General features: G+C 42.5%; 1 protein-coding gene across 1 annotated transcript in view; it reads left to right on the top strand.

The window, feature by feature from the left end:
* Positions 1 to 12237, top strand: part of LOC132823323 (M-phase inducer phosphatase 1-B-like) — a 55207-nt gene that overhangs the window by 9066 nt on the left and 33904 nt on the right. Inside the window, exons 3-6 of the mRNA XM_060837010.1 lie at positions 1946 to 2028; positions 6938 to 6980; positions 9054 to 9087; positions 11584 to 11685. Of these exons, the coding sequence (XP_060692993.1) occupies positions 1946 to 2028; positions 6938 to 6980; positions 9054 to 9087; positions 11584 to 11685 (262 nt within the window). The remainder of the gene's footprint in view (positions 1 to 1945; positions 2029 to 6937; positions 6981 to 9053; positions 9088 to 11583; positions 11686 to 12237) is intronic.

Genomic DNA, 12237 nt, shown 5'->3' with positions numbered 1-12237 from the left:
TCTTGCAGTTGACTGTCAGGGAGATTGTTTTGAGATAAATAATAAACAGCTGTCCCAGTTTGGGCAATTTGATTTTAAATCATGTAATTGGGTTTCCTGACGGCAAACACAGTCACAAAGTGAGCTTCAAAACTGCCCAGCTTTTAAAAGTCCTCTGGGACGTTGATAATGAACAAAAGCTGACAAAGAAATGTTGTCTCTCTAATGGAAACACTCCACTGAACAGGAAAATTGTTTTTATTTTACAGCAAAACTGTTTATTCAGGAAGTGTGCCACTTAATATTAAATCATGATTGAGGAGTGTCATTGCGAGAAAATGGAAGATTCAATTAGGATCTAGTCCAAAGGTCTCTGACACGTTCTGAGCGATATTTATTATTTTTGTGTTGGTTTGGGGTTGGCTTATGTTTTGTGGAACTAGGCAAAAGTGAGGACCGCAGATGCTGGAAACCAGAGTTTAGATCAGTGGTGCTGGAAAAGCACAACAGGTCAGGCAGCATCTGAGGAGAGAAATCAGAGTCAACGTTTCAGGTCCACTGAACCTTCCTCAGAAGTTGCAGGTTTTGTGGAGCTGTTTGGAATGTTTGTCAGCTGGTAATCTTTTCTGTTGCTTCAGGACCTGGAGACTGGTAAGAAGTGAGAGTGAAGAGTATGTTTTAAGAGGAAGGCTAGAGAATGTATAGCCAAGGGTGGCTGGAAAAGAGGCTGCAGCCTCTGTGTGACCTGCTCATGGTGAAATGAAATGAGTGATTAACAGCAGCTTTATGGTTGGAGAAAGAGACTTTCAAGGCATCTTCACTGCACAGAATAAGAGATATAAGGGTTGTTTTTATAGGGACACAATGGAGGAACGGGGCAACATTGTTAAAGGTCTGCAGATAATTTGAAAAACTGAGCTGAACAATCTGGGTTCTTTAACATTAGAGACTGAAGTCTGAGAAAGTGAAAGAGTGGTTTAGTTGCAAATTGGGCTGAAGTTGAAGAAACTGAAACCATGAATTTTTTTTTAAATTCTGAAGAAAAGGTGCAAGCGAATAAACTTTGATCCCTGCAAATGGGATTGTACAAGGACCTAGAATGAATGTTCCAAATGTGAAGCACCGCCTTTTTGTTTTAGGAGAGGTGAAATTCTGAAACAAAAACCGAAATCACTGAAAACACTCCGTTCTGCAGAAGGATCTTGAGACGTTAACTCTGCTTTCTCTCTGCAGACCTGCTGAGTTTTCCCAACAGCTTCTAAGTTTGTTTCTGATTTCCAGCATCTGCAGTTTTTCTTGTGTTTAGTGTTAATTTTTTTTTCCGTCACTTATGTCAGGAAGAAGTAAAACCAGTGGCAGTAAGGTTTAAAGGCCTGTCTCCATCTAGAGTGAAAGGGGCTGGATGCAAAGCACATGAGTGGAAAGGGGAGAGTGTTGAGGAAGTTGTGGCTGATGCTGGATATGTGCTCTGGGATGGCCAAATCCATTACAGAATCTCAACAGAGTGGAAGTGGGTCATTTGGCCCATTGAGTCCACACTGACCCTCTGAAGAGCATTTGACCCAGACCCACCCATAACCTTATGACTCAATTTCCCATGGCCAATCCACCCTGACCTGCATATCTTTGGACTGTGGGAGGAAACCCACACACACAGGGAAAATGTACAAACTCCACACAGTCGCCCTAGGCTAGAATCGAACCCGGGTCCCTGGCGCTGAGGCAATAGTGCTAACCACTGAGCCACCGGGTCACCCCATCCAAATGGTGTCTTCCTCTGTATCTAAACAGAAAGGAAACCAATGTTTCAAATACTTGGAATCAAAATGTGCAATTGTCTACAGTCTGCATAAGTGTCAACTTGATTAACTTGTTTAAGGGAGGATTAAAAACTTGCACAGTTGGTTAAAACTGAGCAGAGATGAGTATTTTATAAATTGCAGCTAAGTGACTGGCTCTTTTTCAGTGAGACTCCAAGACGTTGCCTGGATATGTCGAACCTGAGTATTGGCAGTGAGACATCAACATCTCCGGACTACATAGGCAGGGGTCAGTAAAAGTTTTCAAACTTATTATTTTTAACGTGAAATGGCAAAGCCCCTCTTTCTTCAGGCTATTTATTATCATCTTTTTGGAATGTAAAGGAATATTAGAAAACACGGTAACATCTGTACAGGGATAGAGAGAGGGAGGCAAGCAGAATCTTGAGTCAACGAGCTTTCATCCAAGTCCATCTTTTTGAGGTTTTATATTCAGGATGTTTAGTAAAAGGCTGCATATCACAATTCCATTAATGTTCAAAAATTTACAAGAAAATGAAATGTTTTTCTTTGAGACAGGTTCCCAGCAAACAAAACTAGGGAAATAATTGAACTACTGATATCTTAAAGTAAAATATAAACAAACTAAAGGATTATTTATGTCAAAGTTTGATTCTGCAACAGTTTCTCTATTTATCCAACCACAAGAAATGGTGGTACCAGTGACTTAGACAAGGCAAAGAAAAAAGTTCTGCCAAGGATAAGAAGCTGGCCACTAAATAATGAGGCAAAACTGGAAAAGTAATCCCCTCTGGGTTACAAACAGAACCACATGCAATTTGTGTTCGCTAAATAAGCTCAAAAGCATTGAATGTGTGGCTTAAAGGTGGAAGTGGGAAAGATGGATTTTGATTCCTGGAACACAGTTGAATCCTGGGGAAAGAGGGAGCTCTGCTTTTGGAATGGCCTTATTGTGACTCTCACTAGGGCCAGTGTCCTAGCAAATTGCATTTAACTGGCATTGCAGAGGGTTCACGTTAAGGGAGTTTTGGAAAGTTTAAATAAAACAATTTGGAGCTAGTTAACCAATGTCTAACAGGAAGGGACAGCTTATTAACATAAAAGTGCACCAGCAAGCAAGGTTAACAAAAAAGAAGTCAAATGGAGAATCTCTAGTGTGATGGATGAATTGATAGAAATAGTCAACATACTTCAGTATTCCCATCAAATGGACATGGTGGCAAAGTGATCAAGATTAGAAACAGATTATTCGAAGCTATTGGAAAGATGAGGAGAAAGAAAAATAAACTGAGGCTGGTCAGTCAATAAAAAACAGGATCTGTAGAGTAGTGAGTCGTGATCTTTGCTCAGAAGACATAGAATCAGTTCATATGTTGGTAACAAATGGCCAAGGAAATAAATCGCTGGTGGGATTAGTTTTAGGCACTCCTAGAGTGTAGGATAGAATAAAAAGCAAGAGAGAAGTGGGGATCCATGAGAGAGATCACATTAATTGTGGACATATTAATCGTGAACAAAACCAATTGGAAAAGGTAATGCGAAGAATAAGTTTGTAGAGTGAATTTGGAAGAGTTTCTTAGAACAATACATTCAAGAACTAATTGAGACAGGTTATAATTGGAGTTGGAATGTTTAATGTGACAGCGTGACCTTACAAAGATTTCTCTGGGTTGGAATGCTCTTTTAATGATAATTTCACATTCAGTTTGAAGATGGGAGGCTTGGGGTCTGAAAGTCTCAACTGAAACTTGACTGAAAGGTGGTTCTAAGGCGAGGACAATGAAGACCTAACCAGACTAGAGGAAGTGGATGAAAATCTCAGATGGTAGAGGAGTGGTTGCAGAAATGTAAAGATATACTTCACGTCTCTCGCCAGACATGTTTCCATTTCGGAAGAAGGATTCCAAGAGAAAAATAACTCAGAGGTTTCAGAACTTAGAAATCAGCAAAAGATAATTACAAAAAAAAAGTTAACATGAGAGTTAACTAGCAAGAAATATCAAATCTTTATAGTGTGGAAGCAGGCCATTCAGTCCATTGAGTCCACACTGTCTTTCCAAAGAGCATCCCACTGTCTCTCCAAAGAACAACCTCCCTACCCCATCTCTGTGTAACCCTGCATTTCCCAGGGCTAACCCACCTAGCCTGCACATCTGTGGACAGTATAAGGTGGTCAATTCACCTTTAACCTGCACAGGTTTGGACTGTGGGAGAAAACCAGAGCACCCAGGAGAAACCCGCGCAGACACGGGGAGGATGTGCAAACTCCACACAGACAGTCACCTGAGGCAGGAATCAAACCCAGATCCCTGGTGCTGTGAGGCAGCAGTGCTAACCACTGAGCCACTGCAACCTCAAATCTTAAAAGGAAAGAGCAGTTGAAGTAAATATTGCTCCCTTGGAGGATGAGTGCAACATTAGTTATGGTAAACTTGTTACATCTCCTTTTGTTAATAGATGATAGGAAAAGGCATCTGGAGCATATTAGAAAGTCAAGAGGCTAAAGGAAAGGAACAACTTAAAAGTACCAGGAAATCCATGGGACTGCAAACTGGCCAGTCTCCTGCACTTGATATCAAATGTTTGTAGGATCTTAAAAGATAGTAGGAGCAGAGACATTGGGCACATTGATGGAATGTTCCTGAATTCTTGAAAGCTCCCAGTGATCTGGAGAAGCACCAATGTAACACCTCGATTCATGAAAGGAGGGCAACACCAAATAGTAAACGATATTGCATGCAGCGGAACCAGTCACTGGGAAAATGCGAGCAGCAGGAAGTTTAAAACTGATGATACATTGATGCTGAATCAATGTTGTCTTCTGAAAGAAAAGTCATAATTGGCAAATTTCTTGGTTCTTTGAGGATTTGACGAGCAGAATAGATAAGACAATAAGAAACCGGAACCAGAGTAGGCCATTGGCCCTTGTTTCTGCTCCATCGTTCAGTGTGGTTTGAGGCTGTGCTCTCATTCCTCCTGTCCAGTTTTCTGCCTTTTCATTAGAGCCATCCAGCACGGAACCAGGCCCTTCGGTCCAACCAGTCCCTGCCAACCCAGTTTCCCAAACTAAACGAGTCCCACTTGCCCATGGTTGGCCCGTCTCCCTCCAAACGTTTCCTATCCAGATGTCTTTTCGATGTCATAAACTTGTTTTCTTATCATTTTAAATAGCAGTCTGCATTCTTCCTGCCAAAGTGGACAGCCTACATTTCCTCAAATTTTGTCAGTCGTTATTGTCCACCCACTTAACCTACATTCCTTTTGCAGACTCTCTCTCTATTTTCATCAAAACGTGCTGCCTTGCCCATGCGTCATCAGTACAGTCTGTCCCTACATCGCAATCCCAAACTAAACTAGGGCCACCTCCCTGCAAACATTTCTTGTTCATGTTCATGTACTTATCCAAATGTCTCTCCGATGTTGTAATTATACCTGTATTAGTAGAGACTCTTAAAATTGAAGGACCAGTGCTGATCCTGTGTCACTCCACTATTTGCAATTTGATAATCCTAGAAGTATCCCATTTACCCTGACTGCTGCTTTTTTAATCGGCTAATCTTCTATCCATACAAAATGTGTCAACTTCAGTATCTTTAAGACATAAGTGTGTCGCATGCTTGAAAATCAAATAAGTGTCAACTAGTGCACCTTTAGCCATGGGGCATAGTCTCCGAATAAAGGCAGCAATTTAAGACTGAGGGAAGGAAACTCTTTTCTTGGAAGGTTGTGTCTTTGGAACTTCTTGTCACAAGAAGATGGAGACCTTCTTTCTATTTTAAGGCTGAGATAGATTCTTGACCGCTAAAGGAATCAAAGGGTTACGAAGAAATTGCCGAGGGTTCAGATAAGACTTAAAGATGTTGCTGGGACTGGAGGGTTTGTGTTATAAAGAGGCTGAATAGACTGGAATATAGCAGGTTGAGGGGTGACTTTGTCGAGGTTTATAAAATCCCGAGGGGCAGAGATAATGTGAAAGTCAAGGCTTTTCTTCCCTAGAGTTAGGGGAGTTCAAAATCGTTCAGCATTTTTTTTGAAAGTGAGAGGAGAACAATCTAAAAAAAAAAGACATGAGGGACAGTTTGCTTTTTTATGCTGTGGTTAATGTGTATAATGAGCTGCCAGAGGAAGTGGCAGTTACAAATCTTTAAGTCATTTGGATAAGTACATGGATAGGAAAAAAGGTTGAGTATACACTCAGTGGATTTGAGAAGAATTATACTGAAATGTACAAGATCCTGAGGGGACTTGATCGTGAAGGTGCTGATGCTATGTCTCCTTCCATGGTGGGGGAGTCTGGAAGTAGGGGTCACAGTTTAAAAATTAAGGGTCTCCTGTTTTAAGACCAAGGTTTGGAAGACTTTTTTTTCTTGGACTGCTAGCTTTAGAATTCTCTCCACCAGAGAGTAGTGACTACTGGGTCATTGAACATTATCAAAGATACATTTACCAGGAGGGTTACAGAGGGCTGGGAGTTACGTGGAATTAAGGCCACACTGAAAGCAATGGGCTGAATGGCCTTCACATGTTGCTGTTATGTCATGTGGAGCTCCACCAGCCTTGCCCCTTTTACTTAGAAATATATCACATTCCTGCTGCAGAGCCCAGATGGAGATGAAAGTGCCTTGTGCTCTCCAGTCTGTAAAAGAGCAATGTCTTCCAATCCGTGAAGTCTCTTGGCTGCACCCGTCATTGATTTTCGGCTTTGCCAATAGTTAAGACTTCTTTTTTTGTAGGTTCTTTACATTTAATTTTGCCTTGCAACCAATGATATTTGTCCCTTGATGGGATTGAGTGATTGAGCACACCAACTGGATCATCACAGCCAATGAAGAGATTTACTGGAGTCAGATGGGTACAATTTTCACTGAAGTGTCTCTATAGGTCAGGCTCGTGTATTGAGCTGGAACTCATGTCCACCTTTTTGATTTAAAGTTATCAGGATGACCACTTCAGTTTTGTCCTTTGCTGGTCTGCTCTAAAGCTGGTCCTGTAGTGGTTCTGGTAGTGACCTGGTTATCATGGTAAGAGATGTAGGTCTTTCCAGTTTATCTTTAAACAGAACTGCAGCTGTTGACTGACAGTGAAACCCCACTGTTTCAATGGGGTTGGGAGGTGAGGGCTAAACACACAAAATTAAAATTGCAAGAGAGAATAAATACATACAATCTTTGTTTCAGGTCTATGCCTAGACTCACCCGGCCTTACTGATGCAAGTGAATTGTAAGTAACATTATAAAGTATTGCCACTGAGTGGATGAGAATGCTTAATGATGCACGCTACAGACAAAGGGGGGCTAGTTTAAATGTGCAGTATGGACAGATTAGGCCGAAGGGTCTGCTGGAAATCTCTGATGTAGATTAGCTAGTGAAATCTGCAAACTAAAATGGTTGTGTCCTGACTGCAGAGTTGTCAAAGTAAAGTGGGATTTGTTTTAAAGAAAAATGTGCTTTTCACTTATGATGAGAAACTAAAGACTGGGAAAAGGAGTGAAAGGCCAGAATTCCTCATGTCGTGCTTTCTTGACAGCTGACTTATGCAGGGAATGCCATTGTGTTCTGTGGGAGCTATGCAGGGAAAGTATCTTGCTTGGAATATTCTCTCTCAAAGCTAGATAAGTGTTAGCATTACCCCTGACATAGCTGTAAAGAATTCTTGTAAAGAACACGAAAATATAGCAATTAAGGCACGCTGCTCTCTCCTGTGTATCGAGAAGCCTGGAGGAGAGGTCGGCACCTCTTTCTCATGAGTGGAATTGAACATGCCTCGGAGTCTGGGCTTTGAAAGTTCACGTTCGTGAGGATATGTTCCTGGCTGGCACAGTGTGCCATCTCTGTGGGATCAGCTTGGAGCTTTATAAGCAGCTGCAGTTACCACCATGTCTCTGCAGCATCTGTGTGATAAAAAACAGGACTTATTTGACCGTAGCTAATCCTGGACCACGTGCCACAATCCTGCCTCTTTGTTTTAAAGAGTGCGTTCCGTTCATGTGTTGCAGGTCCTCTGGATGCTGGAAAAGACTTTGCAGCCAATGCCAACTTTTGCTGTTTGATTTTTTTTTCTCTCAGCCAGTTTGTAGAGTGCAGTGAGATAAAGATATGTTGTGGTGTTCAAGGGATAACTCCTTTCCAGGGCACCAGTGTGCACTCTGACCTGTGCGTCGTGCCGTGGGGGTTTTTTGCATTGATCTAAGCAGGCAAATGAATCTGGCTTTTATGTTTCATCCTAAAGATGATGTATTTGACAGTGTGGCTCTGTCTCCGTCTCACACTGTGTCAGCCAAGAGTATGTACTCGTATCGACTGAGGGACTTGTCGTCGCAAGGTTCTGATTCTGAGACGAGTACTTTTCCACTCATTGTGAAATAATGCTCATTTCTCCTTAATGTGTCCTGCTTGGCATGGGAGAAATCTGGAATTTATTCACTTGAGGGCTGTGGGTGTCACTGGCTGGGCCCAGCATTTATTACCTGTCCCTCATTGCCCCCTTGAGAAGGTGGGGGGTGAGCTGCCTCCTTGAACCGCTGCAGTCCACCTGCTGTGGGTTGACCCACAATATCCTGAGGGAGGGAATTCCAGAATTTTGACCCAGCAACGGAGAAGTGGTTCAGGAAGCACCATACCATCCAAGACACAGCAGCCCCATGTTGTCAAACAGCCTCTCCAACCACCGCCCACACTCACTCGTAGCAACATATACCACCCACAAGATCCACAGCAGCAACTCTGCAAAGTCCTCTTTGACAGCACCTTCCAAACCCAGGACTTTCCACCAGGAGGCTAAGGGCAGTAGATAAGTGGGAACATCACAGTCTATAAGTTCCCCTCCAAGCCAGTCCCCATCTTGACTTGGAAATATATCCCTGTTCCTTCACTGTCGCTGGGTCAGAATCCTGGAATTCCCTTCCTTCATGTTACTGGCGTCCCTACAGCAAATGGACTGTAGTGGATTGAGAAGACAGCTTGCTGTCACCTTCCCAAGGGCATCGAATGCTTTAAATTGTATCTTGGCCAGGGGTGTCCACACACTCCATTAATTAAAATGTAGGAGGACTGTAGATGCCCTGTGGGATTTTCTGGGAAGAACCCTGACAATTGTGTATGGAGCTGTCCAATTCCCATCTTCAGTGGAATTTCCCACCTCCTGTGGTTCAATTTGTTGTCGAATTTGATTGTGAATTTCCTGTTGTAGCTGCAATTGCAGCCTTTTGCTCCCCCAATGCTTAACCTTCCACTGTCTGCTGCTCTCTATGCAATTGCCTTTGCTGATTTTTGCTTTTGTGTTTTCTTTAACAGCAAGCTGCCCACAGGAAGAGCACAGCCACTTTTGGTAAGATCCCACATTGTTGATGAGAAGCAGCTCTGTTAAGTGATTAGCATAAGCACAGTCTAATTTGTAGAACACATCCATCTGAGATGGGCATGTGCTTTTCTGAGCTGTGGTGAGGTGAGAGATGAGGAGCATGTGGTTTCTAATCTGTTTACATTGTTATGACCCAAGCTGATGGTAATATGACAAGCTCAATCCCAGAAGAAACCTAGTTTGATTTCTTTCTTTGTTTTCATTACTGACTCTCATCCATGTCGGTCTGCAGATGTTCTTTACCAGCAGGATGTAGGCTTATTACACAAACAGTTGAGTAATAATCAGTTTAAAAAGATCTCAATGCAACGAAGTTTTTTTTTACTCTGCTGATCAACACCAGTCATTAAAGAGACTCCAGTTCATCTTAATTTTTTAGGTCTCCATCTTTAGGTTTCTACTCACTGTCTCCTTCCAACATGAGATTGTTGGCTTACTCACTGAGCTGGTAGGTTTGTTCTCAGACATTTCATCACCATGCTAGGTAACATCAGTTGGTGTTGAATCATCGAATCCCTACAGTGTGGAAAAGGCCTTTCGGCCCAACAAGTCCACGCCAACCGTCCGAAGAGTAACCCACTCAAACACGTTCCCCTACCCTATTACTCTACATTTACCCCTGACACATCCCTGAACACGACTGGTAATTTAGCATGGCCAATTCGCCTGATCTGCATGTTGCTGAATTGTGGGTGGAAACTTATGCAGATACCGGGAGAAAGTCTCTTTAAGCTGGAGTCGAACCCAGGTCCGTAGTGCTGAGGCAGCCGTGCTAACCGCTGTGCCACCCTAGTGTTCTGACCCACTTGCTATTTTTTTTTTTAAACCAACGCTTCACCAGAGGCGCACTGATGTTACCTAGAACGGTGATGAAATGTCTGCTCAGTGTGCAAGTCAACAACCTGAGCTACACTTTCTCAAGAACTTCCTTCCAGATCTTTCTCACCAACTGCAGAGACAATTTGATGATACCTTTTGAGTCTGTTCACAAATCTGAGAGCCTACACTTCCTCAGCTGCAGTAACTTGGAGGTTTCTATCCAACTGTCCTGACCTGAAAGCTGCTTAAACTCGACTCTTCTGCTTGAGGTAACTGGCTTCTGCTGAGCTCGTCTGACACTTCCTCAGAACTGGCAGTGAGGAAAATGTCAGTTTATGCACAGAAGATAGGGCAGAGGGAGGGATTAAAGAGTGAACAATAGGTGGGGGTAGAACCCAAAGAGAGAGAAAAGAAATGTATGGTGGCTCAGTGGTTAGCACTGCTGCCTCACAGTGCCAGAAACTTGGGTTTGATTCCAACCTTTGAAGACTATGTGCAAACCCCACACAGACATTCTCCCTGCGTCTGTGTGGGTTTCCTCCGGGTGCTCCAGTCTCCTCCCACAGTCCAAAGATGTGCAGATTAGGGTGAATTGGCCATACCAAATTGCCCATAGCGTTCTGGCATGTATTAGTCAGGGGTAAATATGGGATAATACTAGGGGAATGGGTTTGGGTGGTTACTCTTCAATGGGTCGGTGTGGACTTGTTGGGCCACGTTCTGAAGTCAACTCTGATGTTTGCTGAACTAAGCCTTTGAAAGAGAAATGATTATGAATGCAATTACTTACTCCTCCAATCTGACCTCTCTGCTCTGAAGTAAAAACCCAACTGATGGCTTCATGTGGCTGGACATTAATAGACTGGACAGTATTAACATCCCAGAGGTCTAAAGTTTCTCTCTTTCTGAGCAATGTTGGTTTTACGGTACATTCTATATTTAGTGATTTTTTTTTTAAAAAAAGTCCTTCTCCATCTTTTTTCAATTGATCCAAATTCCAAAAATAACAATCGAGATTACACCACCCTCATCATACTATTATAATAGTTAGAAAAACAAAAGACAGCTAGCTTTAAAGCTGTCTTTTGATGGAATTTGGAATGTAGGATTAAATCAAACAAACCAGCCATTTCAGATTTTGCTTTTCTTAAAGAAAATTTCTGGGACCCTGTGACATACAGGAATACTGAAGGTGAGGCTGCATTCATGACCTTGTTCAAACCAATCACTCAAAACAGTCGATTGGAACCTTTGCTTATCTAAAGACAGCCTTTGGTCAAAGTGACTTCCACTTTTTAAGGGGAGGGGATAGAAAGAAATTCAAGCACTACGTTTTAAAGATTAACAAGAGTAACATGCTGTGATTGGTCAAGATTCTGATGCATATCTACTACCTGGTGTTAATGTGGTGTCTGAGGTTGAGAGTTCAAATCCTGCCACAAAGTGAAGAAACTCCGTTCAATAAATGCAATCATTTTGGGTCAATATAAATCCCTAAAGGCAATGATGCTGTTAATCTTTATAACCCCAATGGTCTCACTAGTGCACCTTGTGCAATCTTCTGTTGGATATCTGGCAGACAAACCCTCCACAGCTAACTCCGAAGACTGAAGAGTCTAACTCATTGATGTGTTTACCTTGCAGCCAAAAATTCTCTGCAGCAGCCCGATGTTCAGTGTGTCTGGTCATCAGAGTCTGGTCCAGGACCATGCAGATTTCCAAAGTCTTGGACACAACAAGGAAAATGTGAGGAATGTACTTTTCTCCTGTTTTGAAATTGATTTCATTGGAAGCATCTTACCACTGAGTTTCATTGCTTCATTTTCTTCAGTCATTTACCTGGTTGAACTTTGACCGCTCAATCGCAGTCAGTACTATTAACGTGGAGCATGTTCTCCAGCTACGTAGCCTGAGAGGTCAGGTGAGGAAACTGGGTCATGTTTGGTTGTTGTGTGCAGAATCCGAATATTCAGGTAACAGGCCCAGCCTTGAAGTTGACTGTGACTGTGATGTATTGTTTTCATCATCAATGCCTCAGAATTCTTAGAATATCGAACAGGACAGCACAGGAACAGGCCGTTGGCCCTCAATGTTGTGCTGAACAGAACATCAGATTACACTAATCCCTTGTGCTTGCTCCATGTCCATATCCCTCCATTCCTTGCATATTCATGTGCTTACTAAGAGTCCCTTAAATGCCCCTTTTATATCTGCCTCCACTTGCATTCTTGGCAGTACATTCCTAAGTGTTTTTATAAAAAAAAACACATGCTGCTCCTATCTCTGGTGAACTACCCC

Source organism: Hemiscyllium ocellatum, chromosome 16, assembly GCF_020745735.1.
Source record: "Hemiscyllium ocellatum isolate sHemOce1 chromosome 16, sHemOce1.pat.X.cur, whole genome shotgun sequence".
NCBI lineage: Eukaryota > Metazoa > Chordata > Chondrichthyes > Orectolobiformes > Hemiscylliidae > Hemiscyllium > Hemiscyllium ocellatum.
The sequence above is the reverse complement of the archived record's forward strand: the minus strand, read 5'-3'. Positions and strand labels throughout refer to the sequence as shown.